The 24,963-nt window shown below is 38.5% G+C and overlaps 1 protein-coding gene across 11 annotated transcripts in view; it reads right to left on the reverse strand.

Moving 5' to 3' along the window:
- The window catches only part of sima (similar), a 309,049-nt gene that overhangs the window by 249,959 nt on the left and 34,127 nt on the right, over positions 1-24,963 (reverse strand). For all 11 annotated transcript variants that reach the window (XM_067763673.1, XM_067763670.1, XM_067763671.1 and 8 more), the window contains 5 exons: positions 23,339-23,526; positions 10,321-10,556; positions 10,032-10,256; positions 9,801-9,967; positions 9,631-9,737 (listed from right to left, as the gene is read on the reverse strand). In XM_067763673.1, the coding sequence (XP_067619774.1) occupies positions 9,631-9,737; positions 9,801-9,967; positions 10,032-10,256; positions 10,321-10,556; positions 23,339-23,526 (923 nt within the window). The remainder of the gene's footprint in view (positions 1-9,630; positions 9,738-9,800; positions 9,968-10,031; positions 10,257-10,320; positions 10,557-23,338; positions 23,527-24,963) is intronic.

Genomic DNA, 24,963 nt, shown 5'->3' on the forward strand with positions numbered 1-24,963 from the left:
TGTCTCTTTTGTTGACAACAATATATATTAAATAAAATGCGCCTATATATCATTGTAAAGGTTTACAAGTAGGATATGTAGCAGCACGCACACACACAGCACGCTCGCCTGATAAAAATGCTTGTTCTTGTTCTTTTTTTGTGGATGCTATTTGGCATGATTTGGCACTGTTGTACTTCATAGGTACAAAAAAAATGTAGTAGCCGCTAACGAAAACTGCGTACAAATTTAATTGTAAATTTACACAGAAATAGCCTTATTTATTTTCAAAGGAGCACTTAATTTAAACTCTCTTTAAAATCCATACGTTTTGGACCATTTTAGTTAACAAATTGTGATACTTTATTACCGGGAACGATTGCTAAAACACGACCAAACCCGTCGGGGGAGGTATTATTAGACGCGTTTTGCCTCGCTTCCAATAATTCGATGACTCTTTCGCCTTTGGATTATTGATACCAGGACAAAACGCGTCTTTTCATATCTCTTTCCACATTTTTGGACGGGTTATTGCCGTCGACCACGGTTTCAAACTGTTTTTCGCGGAGAACTTTTGAACGGGTAGAAATCCTTAGTACTCGTGTTTGTATTCTTAATGCTGGAATAACTACGCGTCCTCAGATATCCCAATTAAAGACTTTTGTATAAATTTTTGTAGGACCTATATACGCGCACTTTACATTTTCATACTAAATTCGTTCAAAAAAATTTACCATCACAGCAACCCATATCTGATATACCGCTCCTTTTTTTGTTTCCCTGCGTCGCGTTCGACGACAGCAACCTCGGTATTTTTGACACTTCGTTCAGTGTCGAACTCATGCTCCACGCAGGTTCCACTGGGTTCCACGCTAGTTTGACACTGACCGAAGTGTCAAACGGCAGTCTGCTAGAAAGAGAAAGGAATTGCTTCCTTCTCAAACATATCATACTTGTAAACCTGTACAATGGTTTGAAGTGTGGTGGCGAAATCTATATAAGAGCAGTAATTTTGAGAGAATGGTACTGTTTACTTAGCAAATGCTCATGAATAAATAAGTTCGAATGTCTACTGGGATATGCCGGCTGTCAGTGTGCGGTTTTTTATTATTTCTATGACTCCGTAGGAAGAAAGCTTAAACATGAACTAGAAAACGTTGCAAAAACGAATGAGCCAATCTGGCTAAAACGATTTGTTTCTTATAATTCAACTAAAAAATCAACCGAAAACTTTTACATCTACCCAGTATTTCCTAAGGACATTCTAGCCATCGCAAGTTCGGCGATCTGATATGGCAATTATCTGTATTTCTTGTATTTTATACGCTTTTACGTTTTCTTTAAAACGAGGTATTTTGTTATTATTATTTTTTTGTTAGTATTTTGTTGCTCCTTGATAAACTATTAATTACGAGACATCCCCTTGAAAGAGTTGCTGTCTTACGACAGGCATACCTGTCGCGGTTATATTCTAAGAACCCTAACCATTACGCACTTACTTAACTGGCACTTAACCGTTTAAACTGTTATGGCCGTCCAACAAGACGCGCCAGTCGCTCTGCCAACGGGCGCCAATTGGTCACACCAAGGGAGTTTAAATCGTTTTCCACCTGGTCCTTCCAGCGGAGTGGGGGCCGCCCTCTTCCTCTGTATCCATAGGCGGGTTCTGATAAAAATACTTTCTTAGCCGTGGCGTCATCTTTCATTCGCATAACATGGTCTAGCCAGCGTAGCCGCTGCGTCTCAATTCGCACCACGTTGATGTCTGCGTAAAGCTCGTGCCGCTTATCAATAAATCTTCTTCGGTACTCACCATCGCCAACGCTCGAAGGTCCGTGAATCTTTCAAGGGACTTTTCTCTCGAATACTCCCAGAGCCGCTTCATCTGATGTTGTCATGGTCCACGCTTTTGCACCATTTACCAAGACGGGTAAGATATGTGGCTTGTAGAGCATGACTTTCTTTTGCCGGGAGAAAACTTTACTTTTCAAACCTAGTCCAAGGTGGGATTTATTGGCAAAAGAGATTCTTCGCTGGATTTCACAGCTGCTGTTGTTGTTAGTGTTAATGCTGGTTCCTAAATAAACGAAGTCTTTTACTATTTCTAAATTATGACTACCAACAGTAGCGTGGTTGCCAAGGCGCAAATGCGCTGACTCTTTGATCGATGACAGCAGGTACTTCGTTTTGTCCCCATAGTTGACGCAGTTTGCATGATCCCCTTTCTTGTGGACTGGATAAAGAACACTTAGTTTTCAATCGTCGGTCATGCACTCGTCCGACCGTATTTTGCAAAGAAGCTGATGCATGCCCCTTACCAACTCGCCGCCGTATTTGAATAGCTTTGCAGGCAATCCATCAGCGCCGTGGCCTTGTTGTTTTTATACTCAGTTGAGCAGAGCTCACAGAGTATATTTACTTTGATTGGATAACGGTTGGTTGTACAGGTATAAAGGAATGGAGATAGATATAGACTTCCATATATCAAAATCATCAGTATCGAAAAAAAATTTGATTGAGCCATGTCCGTCCGTCTGTCCGTTAACACGATAACTTGAGTAAATTTTGAGGTATCTTGATGAAATTTGGTATGTAGGTTCCTGGGCACTCATCTCAGATCTCTATCTAAAATGAACGATATCGGACTATAACCACGATATCGAAAATTTCAAAAAACCGAAAAAGTGCGATAATTCATTATCAAAGACGGATACAGCGATGAAACTTGGTAGGTGAGTTGAACTTATGACGCAGAATAGAAAATTAGTAAAATTTTGGACAATGGGCGTGGCACCGCCCACTTTTAAAAGAAGGTAATTTAAAAGTTTTGTAAGCTGTAATTTGGCAGTCGTTGAACATATCATGATGAAATTTGGCAGGAACGTTACTCCTATTACTATATGTATGCTTAATAAAAATTAGCAAAATCGGAGAACGACCACGCCCACTTAAAAAAAAATTTTTTTTAAGTCAAGTTTTAACAAAAAATGTAATTCTTTACAGTATATAAGTAAATTATGTCAACTATTTACACCAGTAATGATATGGTGCAACAAAATACAAAAATAAAAGAAAATTTCAAAATGGGCGTGGCTCCGCCCTTTTTCATTTAATTTGTCTAGGATACTTTTAATGCCATAAGTCGAACAAAAATTTACCAATCCTTGTGAAATTTGGTAGGGGCTTCGATTCTCGGACGATAACTGCTTTCTGTGAAAAAGGGCGAAATCGGTTGAAGCCACGCCCAGGTTTTATACATAGTCGACTGTCTGTCCTTCCGCTCGGCCGTTACCACGATAACTTGAGCAAAAATCGATATATCTTTGCTAAACTCAGTTCACGTACTTATCTGAACTCACTTTGTATTGGTGTAAAAAATGGCCGAAATCCGACTATGACCACGCCCACTTTTTCGATATCGAAAGTTACGAAAAATGAAAAAATGCCATAATTCTATAGGGTGTGACACCTACCATATTAAGTAGAAGAAAATGAAAAAGTTCTGCAGGGGGAAATCAAAAGCCCTTGGAATCTTGGCAGGAATACTGTTCGTGGTATTACATATATTAATAAATTAGCGGCACCCGACAGATGATGTTCTGTGTCACCCTGGTCCACATTTTGGTCAATATCTCGAAAACGCCTTCACATATACAACTAACCCCAGCGGGTCAGAATATTCCCGCGGTAGTCATGCCTGTCGTAAGAGGCGAATAAAATACCAGATTTAAGGGGCTGTGTAGCGCAACCCTTCAAGTTGCCAGCGCAATATATAGCTTCTCCAAACCCAATTGTCAACCTCACCTACCCGCGGCGGGGGGAGAGAGGGAATGACCTGAAGGTTTAATGTGGCCACATAAATCGTTCCCGAGATGGTCGGGCTAGCACCTTAATGGTGCTGTGGTACCGGATCGTACCGGATCTGTATCCGCCAAAGGACCATTACATCGATAACAATCCCCAAAGCCTTCGGGGAGCAACCTTATCGCTACAACAACAACAACAACCACTCCCTTTTAAAATACTCATTAACACCTTTCATTTGATACTCATATCGTACAAACAAATTCTAGAGTCACCCCTGGTCCACCTTTATGGCGATATCGCGAAAAGGCGTCCACCTATAGAACTAAGGCCCACGCCCTTTTAAAATACTCATTAACACCTTTCATTTGATACCCATATCGTACAAACAAATTCTAGTCACCCCTGGTCCACCTTTATGGCGATATCTCGAAAAGGCGTCCACATATAGAACTAAGTCCACGCCCTTTTAAAATACTCCTTAACACCCTTCATTTTATACCCATATCGTACAAACAAATTCTAGAGTCAGCCCTTGTCCACCTTTATGACGATATCCCTAAATGGCGTCCACCCATAGAACTATGGCCTACTCCCTCTTAAAATACCCATTAATACCTTCCATTTGATACACATGTCATACAAACACATTCCAGGGTTACCCTAGGTTCATTTTCCTGCCTGGTGATTTTCCTTTATTTTGTCTCCATAGCTCTCAGCTGAGTATGTAGTGTTTGGTTACACCCGAACTTAGCCTTCCTTACGTGTTTAATCTGCCTTCGTCATAATCGGATGGGAGGACATTAATTCCATCATCATCGATTGCGGTATCGGGTTCATCATCCCTGTGCGGTATATCGCTGCATCCCTTTGAGAGAGCAGAGAAGTGTTCCATCGATAATTAAAGTACTCTCTGAACATCGGTTACAAAGTCGCCGTTTCCGTTGTTACAGGAGTCTGCCCCGGACTTAAAACCTCCCGTTTGTCGCCAAATTGTTTGGTAACTGACGGGCGTTATTTCTGGTGGCTAAGAGCTCAAGCTCCTCGTACTTACGCCCTTCTGTCTCTGCTTTTTTCTTCCCGATAAGGTGTTTCGCTTCCCTTTTCAACTCGCAGTAACATTCACAGACTCTTCTTGTTGCGCTCGCTTTTAACGTAGTCCTGTATGATATATTGAATGATATATTGAAAAATTTTGCTTTTATTCGGAAAGCGGCGAGACGTGCGCCCACAAGCGTAATCGAAGTACTTGGCGACAAAGTCTCTCGCCCACCACGAATCAGACGCCGAAACTGCGCTTATTTGTATGGCCGCTCCAGTAGATGTAACAATTTTTAATCTTCTTCCTTCATCATCAGATCAGATATCAACCAGCCGGACATTTGCACCAGTCCCATTTAGCGAACGGGTGCAGGGGGTTAAAGACATCATATCCCGTTTGGCACACTTGACAGTATTATAATTGCCTCATATATATCGTTTTACGGCATGGCGGCAGTAAGTATCCAGTTGTTGTTGTTGTTGTTGTAGCGATTAGGTTACTCCCCGAAGGCTTTGGGGAGTGTTATCGATGTAATGGTCCTTTGTCGGATACAGATCCGATACGCTCCGGTAACACAGCACCAATAAGGTGCTGGCCCGACCATCTCGGGAACGATTTATATGGCCACATTGAACCTTCAGGCCATCTCTCCCTCCCCACCCCCAACCTCCTCATGGAGCTTGGGGTCGCCAGAGCATCGTCTGTTAGTGAAACGGGATTCGCCGCTCGAAGGTGAGGTTGACAATTGGGTTGGAGAAGCTATATATTGCGCTACACAACCACTTGAATCCCGTAAGTCTCCAGTCCTGGGGTTCGGTCCAACGTCTTCCCGGGGTAAGATAATGTGGAGCAATTTCAATGCAAGGAGCTGCTCTGAGGATGACAATTTTTTGAGTGATATGGGATAAATTATTATATATTGAAATGGCAGATCTTGGTCGGGGAAAACCTCGAGTCACTCTGGTACAGCCCCACCAGCCGTATGAAGGTACTTCGTTTAATAAGTGGTTATTTCTGAAAATATTGGTTCACTACCATATCAATGGACAATTTTTAAAGCTATAAATCATATTCGATTTTCGTGTTTTTGCTTACACTTTTTTGAGATTTGCCCATATAACGGCAAAAGCTAACTGAATGAAGAAACACATGAAGGAAACTAGAAGTGATACGTTTCGAAATGCCCTTAGGTAAAAATTACGAGGAAGCCCACTAAAGAAACAAAGATAAAAATCGTCTTTTATTTGGGTAAGAGCAGATAAAAACGACAAAGAACTTCAAATAAATGCAAACTTAACGAAATGAAATGAAATGCAGCGAGAAGTAAATGCCAAACAGATAAAGACTGCGAAATTGTCGAGTCAACTGCGTAAAAGAACACAAAGACATACAGACAAACACGACACGTTGCTACTGTCATGTAGCCGCCGCAAGTTCAACAAACTCACACCCTCGATGCCCTATCAAATACATAGCCTTACGAATAAAAACTGGCAGCCATGTTGTAAATGCTTAAGTTGTAACTCATTTGCGTTTGTGGCATGCAGCATGCTAGGATGCGAAACTTAAAAAGGAACACAGTCAGCGTACTGTCTGCAACAGATGTGACAAAGCGGAGTGAAGTTTTGAACCGACTATGAATTCATTGCAAGCTACGAGCTACAGTAGTAGCGCAATATATACTGGAATGAAGAGCGGTGGCGCAATGAGCAAAAGATTATTTTCATACTTCCATGTTATAAAAAGTTGCAGTTGCGCTTGCAAGGAGTTATATGCGTGGGAGGGAATGACTGAAGTCGGAATACATAGCACAAATCAGCGTTTTAACTTAACACTATTTTAGGAAGCTATAAAGTAGCAAAGAAAATGCATTTGGCTTATAAGGAAACACACACAGATACATCGAAAATCACAAACGCGTTTGTTCAACCGATTTCAGTACGATTCCGTGTGAATTGTCGTTACATTTGCGAAACGTTCAACTTTCAACTTTTGCTTGGCACGTGAAATGAGTGCATTCGCCTGGCAATGCAAAGTTTTAGCTTCTCTTCAAGGCAACCGGTACTATAATTACACACTTACATATTTCTTTAAAGTAAGGTAAGTGTACATTATTGCGTTGTATTCCTATTCTTCCCGTCAAACAAGGAGTTGGAAAATTTTTAAGTATTTTGAAGGGGTACCGATTACCTTAGTCAAATAACGTCTCCTGTATTTTTGAAAATTTTGCCCTGAAAATTCCCGCCAACTGTAAGATTTTCTACATTTGCCAATTTTGAGTTGTCATATAAAAATGCTTTAAGAATCCTATTGCATTCCAGTCAAAAATTGGGTTCCGGAAAAAAGCCAGCATTTAAAAACTTGTATAAAAATCAGAAATGTTTATGACCTTAACACGGTATTTTCACCGTTTCTAAAAAAGTCAATTCTAAAGTTCTCTGCTGCCATGTCATCTTCAGCATTTGGTGTATCGTAAAGATCTGTCCATTTAACAAGGCTCACATGGAATTTAAAATAGAAATAAAAAATGTACGGTATTAAATCTGGCTCTATTTCTTTTGGTGATATTATAGACGGGTATTTTTTTCGATCCTTTATTCTGAGTACAGGTATCGAGTACAAGGTGGTACTAGAACAACACTACCTACGACTTTTTTATAACTCTCCATTTCCCTCCCCCTGTTCAAAGAAGACTCCTGTACTATTGAAGCAATTCGCTCCATAAATAAGAGTTTTTGGAATAGGTCGGCCATTTGTCCACTTCCCGAAAAGAAAAGAAAAAAACACAGACCACTTTGTAAATCTGTTGCATTCATAAAAATCGGTCCAGTCGGTTATGAGTTCAGTCGAAAACACTCGCACAGTGAATTACATATGTATATATAGATAACAAAGGTTAACTTCGTTAATTGCTAACCTTAGAGATCAACAAAATGGGTCCTGCAGCGTTCCCTAGACGGTCGGGCTAGTACGTTAATGGTGCTTGTTGCCCGAACGTACCGGCAAAGAATTATCAACATCGATAACACTCCCCAAAACCTTCGAGTAGTGTCCTTATCGCTACAACAACATCAAGAAAATGGGTCCCCAGCGGGTTAGGGGGCTTAGGATATACCCGCGGCAGATATGGTTGTCGTAAGAGGCGACTAAAATACCAACCAGCGCAATAAATAGCTTCTCCAACCCAATTGTCAACCCCACCTACCCACCGCGCCTATTGGATGGGGGAATCCTATTTCTTTAGCAGTCGAGGCTCTGGTGACCGAAACCGAAACTGTCAAACTTTTTATTTAAATTATAATAAATAGTGCATCGAATGTGTGCGTATTTTCCCTGGGTCTAATATATCATTAACCCTATTCACCATTTTAGAATTTTATGGATTTAAAACTTAATTTCGATCACGGATCATAATATACGATATAGACCCAGCAAAAATCCTTACTACCACTGAATATGGTGCATTTACCTTATAAAGATTGCAAAGTCAAAAAGCAGGGAGTCCGCAAATTTTTAAAGCGTTACTTGGCTGCTTGCGATATGGCCACGAGAACTTGCGTTTTAGGATGTTTACTAGGTGTTTGTCTTAAGACTTTGGCAGTTTATTAATTGTTGCTGTTGCACTTTGTTTTTGGTTTTCTTGAAATGTGGTAGATTTCAGAGACACAAGAAGCCTTACGGGAAAACAAAATGGCAAATGGCAGAGACACGGAAGAAGGTAGGGGTTACTAAGTTGTTGGGTTCGGGAAGCATTTGGAATTTATTCCACATTTATTTAAATAAATATAAATATATTTGTAATGCGCCATGCGTATAAAACAAGTATACACATTAAAATCTATTTCCGGCTGATACGAGAATAACGAGATACTACAAATTAACATCACAAATGGAGGAGAAAGGTAATCATTAATGTGGAAACCCACACCATTATATTTAGAAAACTTACAACAATAAAATATTCCTTTAATCTATTTTCAGATATTGTTCCAAAAACATATTGCCTGGAAGCCTTTTTTGGGTTCATCGACTGGAGTGAACTGAATTATTACTCGCAGTGATTTGGTCAATAAGAGGTTACCACTATTACAAGACTCTCAATTCATGAAAGTAACTGGTGTAAAGAACAAACTGCTAGGAGAGGCATCCTTCAAGGTCATAATTCGGTATGTGGTTCCGTACCAAACCTTTGTGGTAGCGAATATTGGGGACAAAGTCATTATTGGCATAGATTTTTAGGCTGAGCAGAAACTAACCATCAATTTTGGAAGCAGGATAGTAAAGTACAAGCAGAAGACCCTACCCGGTACTCGGAGGAACCATCTATGAGATAGTTAGAAGGTGCCAGCAGGGAGACTGAGACCTGACACGAATGTTGGAGGGACTGAAAATGAATCCATGGCCAACTAGGCAAAAAGCAGAGTCACATCGAAAGGCATATGGGCATAATGGAGCAGCTTAAGATGAATATATGGTTGTTTGAATCGTATATAGAAATGTGAACCAATCCTAACCAAGATGCAAACCTGGCGGCGATGTATTTAGCAATGCAAAGCAACTTAAAAGCAAAAGATTCCACAGAGTATGAGAAGATGGAACTGAATCCTGAGCAAATGGTGTGCAGTAAGAGTGATTGGTTTCCATCGAATAACCATAATGAAGTGGCAGTCTGAAAGAAACTAACGTTGATAACAAAATGCAATGTGGCATTCAAATGCAATAAATATAATAGAAATTAGGTCGTGACGCTTTCATTGCATAAATTCTTCAATAAATCTTACTTCTAATTTAAAAATTGCACTCACAAGTTTTAAATGTCGCCATTAGCCGATCAGAATCGCCACCATGGTGGTATTCAAACAATGATTGATCTAAGAGATCATTGACCTTATATCCGAAAAGGCTGTGCATCCTGAACAAAAAGAAGTTAAGGGTTTATAAATTGAAAATGACACCTAATCCGATTATTGTTTACTTCTCATCCACGTAAGTAAATTTCATATCCAATGAGTGCTTTGTCAAGAATGTTGTATTACCCAATGGTATTTCAATATTTGATGGATGTGGTATTGGTCGACCAATTGCAACCAGTACACGATCGCCTTTCATGTTCGCAACCAAATGTCCAGTTATGTGTATAACCTGTAGACAAAAAACAGCATTTTAAAAATAGGATGACTTTGAAATTTAAATAAAATTAATATACTTTGTACGATGCGCTCTTTATGTTTATGCTTCGTCCACGACTAGTCAAAGTACATTTGAGACGCACGAAAAGATCGCGATGATCTGTTGTAAGTTCATAATCAATTTTGTTCTCATCTTTGACCTGATCATTTGTGCTGTTACGTTTAATGTTGAGAGCATCTTTGAGTTCAGCATGATCGCATTGGTGGCTGTATTCCCAAATTTGTTGACCGAGTATGTCAACCTGTAATAGTTTAACACAATATTGTACATTTAACAAAAAAACGCAATTATTGTAAATGTATTACTGTTGCTAGGCCTAGATAATCTGTGATGTTATCCGAAACATAGGTGATATCACCATCTTTAGAGAGAATGATCAGGAAGCCATCCAAAGTTTGTTTTATGAATTGACTGGTATCGGCACTTTTCAGCAAATCAAATTTCTCATCAGTTTTTGTTGAAACTGCAGATGTTTTGCTTGGACTGTCATCAATGTTTAAGTCTAATTTAAGATTTTCGCCAAGATCTTGAACTCTTGGAACTGAAAAAGAAAAAATTTTAATTACAGGTATAATATGTATCGTGAAAGTCTCCTGTACGAAGTAGTACCCGATCTGGTAAATGGGAGTACAATTACAGTCATTTTACTTAAACTTTACTTCTATTTTAAACTACGATTATGCTTACAATATTAAGATTACGATTTCTATAATTGTACCTTAATTTTTTTGTCAAATTACGGTTGGTGTAATGGTGATAGTGGTTCCACAACGTACGATTACCTCAATCGGAGTTTAAAAAAATGCTAAATTGCGATTAGAGTACAATGGCGACAGAAGGCTATTGAATATTATTTATCGTCAAGCTCTGCATTCCGTTAATCAGAATGATCTATATCAGTGATGGGCATGCGACCTGTCTGCAAAATTGGCTTCCCACTGCCTTTTCTCCCCACCTTGTCACTCGTTTTTTATTCCTCTTTATAATCCGTATCCCATCCCCATTTGACACTTTCACACGGTTCTGGGTGCAGGTCCAGGGAAAAGCATCATCAAAATATGTACGCCCTGTACATGCTGCCACGAAAAGCTTCTCAGCAAAAATTCGAATGTCTAGCATATACCGTTCGGAGTTGGCAGAAAACAGTTACGTCTCCTCAATTTGTGGGAAAAATTAAAGGGTAGCTCAACGTGCTTTGTATATTTTTTTTGCCAAATATTTGACAGCTTCTTCGAATAGTTGCGGAAATAGAGAGAGTTAAACCTTACCCCAGTAGGGTACATGTACCGCCCCGAGTTGACACCGAGGTTGGATTTACTGGTGCTGAAACACTGTTTCGTGACACCGTGGTGCAATACAGCGCCAGTAACACCAGCCTAGTACAAACTCTTTTTGAGTTGGCAACACTTCAACTCACTTCCCCCATGACTGTTGAAAGCTATTTAATCTGTTAATTAACTCTGCCTGTTATGATCGCAGAATTTATCTGGCTCAAAACTTTGCAACATAATGAGCATCTGGTAAGAAGATAGAAAAGTGCTCATTTTCACATGCTGAATTACCAGTACTGCCGTCATCGGTTCCCCCATAAATTCAGAAAACAAAAATTCAGAAACACATTTTTTCAGAAAGCGAAAATTCAGAAGTCAAACCTCAGAAACAAAATTTCAGAAGTCAAATTTCAGAAGTCAAAATTCAGAAGTCAAATTTCAGAAGTAAAACTTCAGAAGTCAAAATTCAGAAAGTAATCAGACAGCAAAAAACATTGAATTTTGCGCAAAATTTTATGTATTTTTGCTATCTGATTACTTTCTGAATTTTGACTTCTGAAATGTTATGTATAATAGATATTCCATAATTCGATTGAATATAACGCCTTCCTTCGACGTTGCTGTATTCCAGGCTGAAAAAAATTCAGAAGTAACATTTCAGAATGGGTTGGATGGGTTAGTCCCCATACAAAAAAAGTTGCTAATGTCCGCCCCTAAATTTGAAGATTATGTTGAGAGGGTTTCGGAAAAATTTTTTTTAATTTTTTTTGATCCTTCAAAATACAGCCAAAAAGATTTTTTCGTTGTAACTTGGTTATTTGACGTCCGATTTTTAAAGTTGATATGTCATTATTTTGGCCTTGAGAAGCTTCACATTTCCGTTTAATGTCCTTTTAAGCTATGAAGTCGTTTTCACATGATTAGGTCAGCTAACGAAATGTATGTTTTTTCTTTACCAAACGAAAGCACTTGAAAATCCAAGAAAATGTTGCTTTGAAACCATATTACTAAAATAATAAACAAAGAAGTTATAGCACTTTCAATATTTATTGCAACTGTTATTTTACCTGATTCTTATTATACTTAGACCTACAACTCATGATATTTTTGGAGGAAAAATTGCAGGGCTTGCATTGAAAAGTTAATAAAGATATGCCAAATATCAGGAATAGGGGAAGTCAAAGTAAATAAGTGAGTCAAACCTGTAGTTTCGTATTTATAATAATAACGCTATGCGACAAAATCAACTTTTTTTCTGGGTATTGGACAAACCCACTTTTTCGTAGAGATTGAGGCTTAAGTAAACAAAGTACTATCTTCGTTTTTCGAAGTTAGCCTCCAAAAAATAGATATCGGCTTACGAAATTTGAAGTTCGAAATTCTACATTTCGAAATTTTATTTTATTTTTTTGTTAACGCGTTCAGCAAATTGAACAAGTAAAAATGTGGGCGTGGTCCGCCCTTTTCCCTTATTAGAAGGGCTGGATTCTTTTTTTGAGAAATTTAGTATAACAGCTGTTATACGAGGTGAAAAGTCAGACTCTGACTTCTGACTTTTCACCTTTACTTTTTCAATTTGCTGAACGCGTTAACAAAAAAATAAAATTTGGGTTCGAAAAACGGAGATATTACTTTGTTTACTTAAGACTCAATCTCTACAAAAAAGTGGGTTTTGTCCAATACCCAGAAAAAAAGTTGATTTTGTCGCATAGCGTTATTATTATAAATACGATACTACAGGTTTGACTCACTTATTTACTTTGACTTCCCCTATTCCTGATATTTGGTATATCTTTATTAACTTTTCAATGCAAGCCCTGCAATTTTTCCTCCAAAAATATCATGAGTTGTAGGTCTAAGTATAATAAGAATCAGGTAAAATAACAGTTGCAATAAATATTGAAAGTGCTATAACTTCTTTGTTTATTATTTTAGTAATAAGGTTTCAAAGCAACATGTTCTTAAATTTTTGTTAGCTGACCTAATCATGTTAAAACGACTTCATAGCTTAAAAGAACATTAAACGGAAATGTGGAGCTTCTCAAGGCCAAAATAATGGCATATCAATTTTAAAAATCGGTCGTCAAATAACCAAGTTACAACGAAAAGACCTTTTTGGCTGTATTTCGAAGGATCAAAAAAAAATTAAAAAAAATTTTTCCGAAACCCTCTCAACATAATCTTCAAATTTAGAGGCGGACATTAGCAACTTTTTTTTCGCCCCAGTCTAATGTATAATATCACCAAATTGGGTGAAGTCCGTAAAAATAATTCTACCGAAAGGCGTTTGGGACACACCCTAACATATTTAATTGCATAAATAAAATAAAAAACGAACAGGCAATAATAGAAACAAAACTGCAGCAATTTTCAGCTGGATCGGAAACGCAAGAAAAAATATAAAGACTTCGTTTTTTAATACTGTAAATTCAAAAGATCGCGGGTTCGAATCGAGCTTAAGGCCTAACAATAATTATTTTATCATTATTAGTGTTATGATCAGGGACGGAAAATAATACATTTTTTTTTCGGAGTCCTAGGTGAAAATGTTTAGAGTTCTCAGGTATTCCTATAGCAATATCATGTCAAATCATACATCCTTTTTATTTTTCAAACTTTTTCCATAAAAGTCCACATATAAATGTAAAATCTGTGTTTTTATTTTTTGAGTCCGATAGAACTACACCATTTCCAGTTGCAAATGAGAAAGCGTCATTTGAAAATTCGAAAGCGTCAATTTTAATTGAGAATAGTCACTTTTAAATGAGAATAGTCAATTGTAAATGCGAAATCGTCATATGTAAATGAGAATAGTCACTTGTAAATTAGAAAGTATCAAATGAAAATGCGAAAGCATCAATTGTAATTGAGAATACGTAGTCAATTATAAATAAGAAAGTATCACTTAAAAATGCGAAAGAGAATAGTCAATTGTAAATGCGAAAGCGTTATATAGAAATTAGAAAAATGAGTAAATTTTGAATGAGAAAGCATTAACCGTCCTGTTCATGAATAATTTTTCTTCTTAGTTCGCATGGCTGGGTACACGGGTACCACAACGCAGTTCATACGTGACAGTTACTAGTGTTACCTGGGTATCCCAGCCATGAGAACTAGTAGAAAAAACTAATTTATTCAAAAAATCATCTTTATGAAATTACATTTGAAAAAATTGTCTCTCCTTTTTGTAGAAAATTTATTCCCATACGATAACACAAAATTGTAAATCGTTTCTATTTGTAGATTATTTAAAAATGGCTTTTCAATATGCAAAAGGTACCCGGGTACCCATCTATGCACAGGACGGTTAAGTGAAAATGCGAAAGTTATTAAGAATAAAAATTGTCAATTGAAAATGCGAAATTCGTTTTATTCAGTACTTTAAACATTGAATTTAAATAAACGTGTAATAAATAGTATATCGAGCAATGGCAATAACTACAAATTGGTACGGGTTCAATTGCATTTTATTTACGCACGCAGCACAATTGTCTTTAAACTCCATTTTCGTAGCGCTCGAAAAGTTCGATTATAAGTTTTTATTTGGTCAGTTACCGATAGACTTATAAATAAATTCAAACATGTATTTATAACATACTTGCGGCATACACTTTCTAATCGTAAAGTGGTTTATGTAAAAGTATAATATAAAGTGGTTTATGTAAAATTAAAAATAAGGAGTCCGAAGCCCGTGGGACACGGTGTTATTTTAGTGAAGTAAGTAGGTAGTGGAAAAAAACCATCCTAAAAGCTAACCACGGTTTTAAGTTATTTAAGCAATTAGTTTGGGTCTGCTTTCTCATTTGCAATTGACTATTCTTATTTCGATGAGACGCTTTCGCATTTTCAAGTGATACTTTTTTATTTATAACTGAGTACGTATTCTGAATTATAAATGACGCTTTCGCATTTTCATTTGATGCTTTCTCATTTACAAGTGACAATTCTCATTTCTATATGACGATTTCGCATTTACAATTGACTATTCGCATTTACAACTGACGCTTTCTAATTCTAAAATGACGCCTTCTGATTTACAAGTGACTATTCGCATTTCCAAATGACGCTTTCGCATTTACAATTGAATAATCTCATTTCCAAATGACGCCTTCGCATTTACAATTCACTATTCTCATTTAAAATTGACTATTCTCATTTACAAGTGACTATTCGCATTTCTATGTGACGCTTTCGCATTTTCAATTGACAATTCTCATTTCCAAATGACGCTTTCGCATTTACAATTCACTATTCTCATATATGTACAACTAACTATTCTCAATTACAATTGACGCTTTCGAAATTTCATTTACAGTTTTCTCATTTACAAGTGACTATCCTCATATCGAAGTGACGCCTTCGCGTTTACAATTGACTATTCTCATTTCCATATGACGATTTCGCATTTATATCTGACACTTTCTCATTTACAACTGGAAATGGTGTAGTTAAGCTCGGATTTTTAAAAATAAAAGTTAAATCCGGACTTTTATTTTTTAAGGCCGATCATTGCCATGAAACAAGTCCAATTTCCACATCCATTCTGCAACAGATGTCGATAAACGCGATGTAAAGATAAACGCGAAAAAAATTTATTAATTACATGCTTGCTATTGCACACAATTCAAAATTTTAGATTGTACTACTTTTTCTTTATACATAATTACTTCCAAATAAATAAACGTTTTTGAATTTTGAGAAAAAAATGTTTCTTGTGTCGTCTGATTACTTTCTGAATTTTGACTTCTGAATTTTCACTTCTGAAATTAGACTTCTGAGATTTGACTTCTGAGTTTTGACCTCTGAATTTTGTCTTACTGACAAAAGGGTTCTGACTAATGTTTTCTGAAAAAATTTGTTTCTGAATTTTTGCTTTCTGAATTTATGGGGGCACCGCCGTCATCACCTCAGTGTCACCAGTAACGCCAATAACACCAAAATTCGACTCAATGGCGCATTTAACGCAACCAACTCACTGCTAAGTATCATCACAAATTCGCTTGGTGTTATAATGCTAACTCACTGAGTTGACACCGGTCTTGGAGTTGGTGTCATGGTGTCAACACCACAAAAAATGCGCCAATACCCAGCCTTCGCTATGTCGAATTTGAAAAAAAAAAAAAACTTTCCGCAGCCTACGTTTTGCTCACTTGCAAAAGTATAAAGGTCAGTGAACAGCTTTATGTATGTAGCTATGTAGATATTGTAACGATTTTTACTTGCAAATCCTCTTATTTGCCCTTTTGCTAAGTTCGTATCACTAAACTGTTGAATAAATAACTCCAATATTGAATAATGGAAAAATGGCCTTTATTGAAGTACTTCACAATACACTTATACTTTGCAACGAATAGCTTGCTCAATAACCAAACTGATTGATAGCTCAAATGAAACTCTTTCAAAATAATACTGCTATTGCTCGCTAGATATCGTCTTAATCGAAACTGCTTGACAACACAAATCAAACTAAATTCCAGCGCCTCTACAATTGTCGCCTTTTATACTCTTTGATTTCAGCCTTCGCATCTTCTAGGCGCTTCCAGAATCTACTAGTCCAGCAGCTCTCAAACTTCTCATCTGTAACTACAATTGCACAATTTTATACATCTTCTAGGCGCTTCCAGAATCTACTAGTCCAGCAGCTCTCAAACTTCTCAGCTGTAACTACAATTGCACAATTTTATAGTTTTTCTCATTGCATACTTATAGGAGTATCTCAGATATATGCATGTGTTTGTGGATTGACTCTCCGCTGCTCGTATACGTACATGGTACATATGTATAGACGCAATTATTGTTTCGTTTATGTAGATACATAATGATTGATCTATGGATGTGAATTCACGTCACTGCTTAGCATCAGCTTAGAGATGGCAGCACACCTTAGTTTTGCTAATATTCGTAACACTGCCCACCACCTAAGTCTGATCGTGCCTATTAGACAAATCTCCCGATCTAAACGTTGCCAGCCTTTCCAAATGGACCACTTTCATTTTGGTTCGTGGTTTACCAATGGTTTGTATGCGGTACACTACATCGTTGATCCGTTTTACAACTTTGTATGGGCCTTCCCAATTACACTGCAATTTCGGGGACAAACCTATTTTACGTTGTGGGTTGTATAACAGCACCAAATCTCCTTCCTGAAAACCTTCTGAATTAATTGCTTTATCGTATCTGGCTTTCATCTTGTCACTCATAATCTTTGTTCGTTGCCTTATCAGATCATGTATTTCTCTTAGCTCTTCTTCCAAATCACTAGTGGATTTCTTGACATTTCCCTCCGCATTGGCATCTATCCCAAACTTCAAATCAGCTGGCAGTCTAAGGTCATTGCCAAAAATTACTTTTGCAGGGGTTTGGCCCGTTGTCTCATGCACTGCTGATCGGTAAGCCATCAAGAATAATGGTATGCGGGTATCCCACTCTTTATGGTACTTGTCTACTACTTTCCTTAAGTGCTCCTCCAATGTTCTATTGAATCGTTCTACCATACCATCGGATTGAGGATCCAATGCAGTTGTTCGTGTTTTTCGAATGCCCAATGATTTACACATTTCCTGGAACAGAGCTTATTCGAAATTCCTGCCTTGGTCAGAATGTAACTCCATTGGTACACCATACATTGCACTCCAATTGTTTACAAACACTTCTGCTACCGTTTCCGCTTCTTGATTTGGGATTGGGTATACCTCTGGCCATTTGCTGAAATAATCCATAACTACCAGTACATATTTGTTTCCGCCGTTGCTAGTAGGAAATGGACCGGCGACATTCATAGCGATCCTTTCAAATGGCGCACCTGAGTTATATTGCTTCATCTGGCCATGACTTCGGGTTCTGGGCCCTTTCGCTCTGCTGCAAACCTCACAGTTCGCAATCCACTCAGTGACCGACTGACGGCAACCAACCTAATAGAATCTCTGTTTAATCTTCTCGAGCGTCTTCGTGATTCCAAGATGACCTCCGCTTGGACCATTATGCAGCTCGCTGAGCACGTCAGGAATCCTCTTTCTGGGAACAACTATCAGTTTGTTCTTGCATTTACCATCCTCACTATCCCATACTCGATGAAGGCAACCGGATATCAATTCTAAACTGTTCCACTGTGCCCAATATGACTTCGCAATGGGACTCTCTGCTAACATCTCTTCTCTGTTTGGTCTTTCGTTTCGTTCGAGCCCTTGCATAACACGTGACAGATCTGTATCTTCTAGCTGACACTTTCTTAGCTGTTCCTTGTCCCATTCATCTGTACATGTTATAGTCATTAGCCGGACATCTATAATGTCTTCTTTAGCCTCGGCTTTTGAACAGTGCTTGCATTCCAAACTACATAGTCTTCGTGACATTGCATCGGCATTTCCATGAGTACTACCTTTTCGATGCTCAATGGAAAAATCATAGCTTTGTAGTTGCTCGATCCACCGTGCCAATTGTCCTTCCGGATTACGGAAATGCAGAAGCCATTTTAAAGCTGCGTGATCTGTCCTGACACGGAATCGCTGGCTGTAGAGGTATTTGTGAAAATGTTTAATGCACTCTACCAATGCCAACAGCTCTCTCCGCGTAACGCAGTAGTTTCTCTCTGGTTTTCCAATCGAACGGCTGTAATATGCTACTACCTTCTCCTGTCCATCGACCAGTTGTGATAAAACGCCTCCTATAGCATATCCACTCGCATCTGTATCTAGAATAAATGTTGCTCCTGGAATCGGATATGCTAACATTGGGGCAGTGCACAAACGCTCCTTCAATGTTTAGAAAGCCACTTCTTGCTCCTTCTTCCATTCAAAAGCTTTATTTTTTCTTGTAAGCTCATGGAGGCTATGGGCTACGCTGGAAAAATTTGGTACAAATAGGCGGTAATATGTGCACAGCCCAAGGAAACTTCTTAATTCATGTAGATTCTGTGGTCTTGGCCAATCCTTTACAGCCTCTATCATTTCGTTCGCAGTGCAGATGCCCTCTGTCGTTACCTTGTGACCCAAATAATTTACTTCCTTTTTAAACAGCGCACACTTTTTGGGACTTAACTTCAGACCAGCGCCAGCTATTCTTTGGAAAACTTCCTCCAAGTTCCTAAGATGTTCATCAAAATTTTTGCCCAATACGATGATGTCGTCCAGGTACACCAAGCATGTTTTCCAATGTAGTCCTTTCAGTACCTGGTCCATGAGTCTCTTAAAAGTAGCTGGTGCATTACAACGTCCAAAAGGCATCACTGTAAATTGCCAAAGACCATCACCGACACTGAAGGCTGTTTTCTCTTTATCTTCCTCCTTCACCTCCACTTGCCAGTAGCCGCTTTTCAAGTCCAGCATGGAAAACCATTTCGTACCAGATAGCGAGTCCAGAGTGTCGTCAATTCTTGGCAATGGGTAGCTATCCTTTTTCGTTACGTCATTCAACTTCCGGTAGTCCACGTAAAACCTCATTTTTCCATCCTTCTTCTTTACAAGTACTACAGGTGAGCTCCATGTACTAGCTGATGGTTCGATGACGCCGCTGTCGCTCATTTCTTGAATGATTTGACTCACAACTTCCAGTGGAACACTACGTGGAGCTTGACGGATCGGCCTCGCATCTCCAGTCTCAATTTCATGTTTCACAACGTTGGTGCGGCCTGGTTTAGAACCATCCTGGTCAAATATGTTCGCGTACTTTAGGAGCAGTTGTTTTGCCTTACTCTGATATGCTTCCTCTAGCTCCTGCGTCCATGCCGTGATGTTATTTGAAAGATCAGTATTACTAGCTGAAACGTGTTCCTGGAGCTGTTCACAGTTAATAACTACTTCAGCCTCTTGGCATCTTCCCAAAATAGCTCCTTTAGTCAGTTTGAGTGGTGACTTGAACTCATTGAGTACTCTTACCGGAATACGTCCATCTTGTTTTGTCATAGCCAGGGTTTTTCCTACAAGTATGTTTAGTGCTGATTTGTTTGATGCTTCGACAACCCACAATTTGTTTGTCCCACAATCTCCATCAACCTTTGCCCAGATTACTGCTTCGGATTTTGGTGGTATTTGCTGACTCTCTTCCATCAGCACTCGTTTACTGCTGTAGCCTCTCTCGTAGCCAAAATTAAGTGGTACATCCATGTTTTTATATCGCATCGTCTTGCTTTGCATGTCGATCTTGATGCCCTGGTCGATTAAGAAGTCCACTCCAATTATGATTTCATCAACAATTTCTGCCACTATAAAATTGTGTACTACCGTGACGTTCCCAATTACGACTTCACATGATACTTCTCCTAGAACCGTGCTGTCTTCTCCAGTGGCTGTACGCAATCTTGATGCATGCAATGGTCTTATCTTCTTGTTGACTAAATCCGCTCGAATGATGGAATGAGATGCACCCGTATCTACAGTCGGTAAACGTTCCTTTCCATCCACATGTCCTCCGACAGTAAGATTGTTTGACCTTCTTCCAATTTGTGAGATAGAGATTATGGGGCATTCAATTGAGGGAGCCAGCTGTCGCCCCTTGCGGCTGACTCGCTTTAGTTTAACGATTGAGTGGACTCGGAGATTTGCTCATCTCCTTCAGCTCTGCGTTTACGGCCACCCATATTGTTGGAGCTATTGGGACGGGTGCTGCAATGTCGTGCAATATGACCTGGGTTGCCGCACTTGAAATATTTAATAACTCCGGCATTTTTCTGTTGTAATCCCTTCAGTGCTTCCAAAATTGTTTCTACCCAATCTGGTCTTTCCACTTCCAAACGATGATCTTTGTATGCCGGTTTACTCAATAGTGAGGCCTTTTCCTGAGTCAATGCATGTGATACCGTTTCAGCAAATGTCAGCTTTGGGTTTGCGTATGTAGCTCGCTTCGTTTCCACGTCCCGTATGCCATTTATAAAACTCTGGATTTTTACCCTCTCGGTGTATTCCACGGGGGCGTCCGCATTTGCGAGATGAGCCAACCTTTCAATATCTGAAGCAAACTCCTGCAATGTCGCATTTGCTTTTTGGTAGCGGTTTTGCAAGTCAATTTGGAATATCTGCTTTCTATGCTCGCTTCCATAACGTCTCTCGACAGCGGCCATCAATGCTTCATAGCTGTTCCGTTCGTACTCTGGAAGCGTCTGTAAGATTTCCGCGGCAGGCCCTTTCAATGCCACGAACAGAGCTGCAACTTTATCTTCAGCATTCCAGTTGTTCACTGCTGCGGTCTTCTCAAACTGTAACTTAAAGACCTGGAAAGGAACAGAGCCGTCAAAAGATGGAGTTTTTACCTTTGGATTGCTTGCTGAAACTGCTGGGCGATTAAGTTGCAACTGCTCGATACGTCCTCTCAAATCATCCACTTCGGCCTCGATTTTTTCCTCAAACTGTAAAATTTTTGTATCCTGGGCCTCCAGCTTCGATGTTACCCTTATCTCCTGTGCCTCCAGCTGCGAGGATATGCGGGTCTCCTGTGCTTTCAACTGCTCAGCCAACTGAGATGTCATATATGTCTTTTGCCCTTCCAGTTGGGATGCCATATATGTCTTCTGCTCTTCCAGTTGTGATGACATATTTGTGGATATTTGTGATGACATTTCTGTTATACGTGCCTCTTGCGCTTCCAGTTGTGATGACATATTTGTGGATATTTGTGATGACATTTCTGTTATACGTGCCTCTTGCGCTTCCAGTTGGGTGCCAATTGCGACGACATTTATGCTACTGTCGATGTTTGTGCAGATATTGCAGCCAATATCATGTTCAAGTCTGTGCTCGTAACTGTCTGCGATGTTTCGTTTTTCTCTTCAATTTTTGTTGTTGTTTCGTCCCCATCAGGATAAAAGACAAACTCGTCCACATCAATTCCTTGCGACTCCATTACCTCTCGTAGCCGTGCTTGAAGTTCGATCTTATTGCCGGTTGTATTTAATCCACGGTTCTCCAACTCCTTTTTCAGTTGCTGGATCTTCAATTCATTGAACTTTGCCATGTCCAAGTTGTATTCCCAATCTTCGGAATTTATTCAACAATTCCTCTTCTGACACCAATTGTAACGATTTTTACTTGCAAATCCTCTTATTTGCCCTTTTGTTAAGTTCGTATCACTAAACTGTTGAATAAATAACTCCAATAAGGAATAATGGAAAAATGGCCTTTATTGAAGTACTTCACAATACACTTATACTTTGCAACGAATAGCTTGCTTAATAACCAAACTGATTGATAGCTCAAATGAAACTCTTTCAAAATAATACTGCAATTGCTCGCTAGATATCGTCTTAATCGAAACTGCTTGACAACTCAAATCAAACTGAATTCCAGCGCCTCTACAATTGTCGCGTTTTATACTCTTTGATTTCAGCCGTCGCATCTTCTAGGCGCTTCCAGAATCTACTAGTCCAGCAGCTCTCAAACTTCACAGCTGTAACTACAATTGCACAATTTTATACATCTTCTAGGCGCTTCCAGGATCTACTAGTCCAGCAGCTCTCAAACTTCTCAGCTGTAACTACAATTGCACAATTTTATACATCTTCTAGGCGCTTTCAGAATATACTAGTCCAGCAGCTCTCAAACTTCTCAGCTGTAACTACAATTGCACAATTTTATAGTTTTTCTCATTGCATACTTATAGGAGTATCTCAGATATATGCATGTGTTTGTGCATTGACTCTCCACTGCTCGTATACGTACATGGTACATATGTGTAGACCCAATTATTGTTTCGTTTATGTAGATACATAATGATTGATCTATGGATGTGAATTCACGTCACTGCTTAGCATCGGCTTAGAGATGGCAGCACTCCTTAGTTTTGCTAATATTCGTAACAATATGATACAAACACATACACGACCGTGGCACCGCTTACACCACGAAAATCGTATCTAGCCTATAAAGTATTCAGTTATGATATGAGCCCATTGTAATTTACTTTGTCCGCCTATAAAATGGTCACACAAATATCCGTTTTCATTTATGAAAAATTTGGCGCTTCGCGTTCGCTGTATGGGCTATTGCAATAGACTTATAATGAGCGACTTTTTTGTACGCTCAGGTACTTGTAATTGTATTTAACTATTTTGAATTTTACTTACACATCTGAAGCATATCGCGTACTTTCAAAAAAGCTATGGCAATCCGCATTATAGATGCTTTATCTAATTGGGTCACGTCTTCCTTGCGCAGCGGCAAAATCTGTGCCAATTCACTGAATATTTCCGTTTCGCGTGAACGTCGACATCTGGCCGCATCACGTGACTTTTCTTTACGTTTTTCATTATTTCTGCAAATAGTTGAAATAAAAGGAAACAAATTGTTTAATAAACAAAAATAAAATTTAATGAAACAAATAAAAAAAAAACTATGTATGTACAGGCAGTGATGTTCTATCCCAGTCGGACTTTTGTAGCCAGTCTAACGGGAAAATATATTTAAGTCAATTAATCTAGCTTGGTTTATAGTTATCTCCTCCTGGCAATAATAAATATCACTTTTCTTTTTTTCTTTCGAATTTAAGTTTACCCAAACATCATGCAGATATCGACCAGTTTCAAAACAGATTTTTATTTGATCAAAGATCTGATTTTTATTTTGGCCAAAGTCATGCAGGAATCACCAAGTTGAGAATAAATAATTCATTTTTGTTCGATTTCTCTGGATTGACTTGGAGTTTATCAAAATTAACCAGATTTTCTATGAGGCCGTAACATTTCGCATCACAGTCACTCCCATCCACATTCACCACTATATAATACCAACAATTTTACAAAGGTAAATCAGCATTACTTTTTTTATTTTTTATGAAGTTTAGATTACCTACTGTGGTTCGAAATTTTTGGGCCGGACTCCGGGGTTTTCTTGTCGTTAGATAAGTAAAGTCGGGATTTGATCGTATCTGAATTATAAATGGCCGGGTTTTGGTCGTGTCAGGATAACGTGTTTTGGGACTCTATCTATTTCGAGATTGTGTAAGTTGGAATTACGTTATGTACGCGTTATTTATGCTAAATAGTTTTAAGCAAAAGCACTCAGGTCATTTTTCCCCTTTTTGAGATGAAGAATATCCTGGATATATTTTAATTAAACAATTTTCGAGAAAGCAAAGCATTTGTCTGTAGTACTTGATTTCCCTTTGCGATAATACTTGAAAAGAACTATGGAATGTGTTGGAGATATTGATTTAATCAGTGGTTGTTGTTTTATTTTTATTTTTTTTTTTTCAGAAAAAAGTGCATCACAACGCCAAAACCATCACGTCCACCAGACAGTCACTTGCCTGGGCAATTTAATTTTCGCATTACAGTCACACGTCCATCTATCATAAGCCTCAAAATTTAGCATTCAACAACAATAAAAAATAAAAATACTTATAGTCGGCGTTTATGACGTTGCAAACATTACACTCGCAAATGTGAATGGATGAATGGCCATTCGTGTAACAACAAACACAAGTTATATATTCTTTGTTCGAGTGGATCCTAACAATATATACCCAGCTGTAGGAGCACAAATTAAAAAAACGATACCCGAAATATTTAAAATCAGCGACTATTTTCGAAGTTTTTTAAGTTTTCGTCTTTATATCAAATTTTGCACATAAAATACCAGTAAAATAACTTCAATAAACACAAATATATTAAATTTAAAATTTCGGACATTTAAAAAGCTATTGTATAAGTGGGCGTGGCACATATTCAATGCTCCAGTAGTATTTTTTGAA

This window comes from Eurosta solidaginis, chromosome 1, assembly GCF_040869045.1.
Source record: "Eurosta solidaginis isolate ZX-2024a chromosome 1, ASM4086904v1, whole genome shotgun sequence".
NCBI lineage: Eukaryota > Metazoa > Arthropoda > Insecta > Diptera > Tephritidae > Eurosta > Eurosta solidaginis.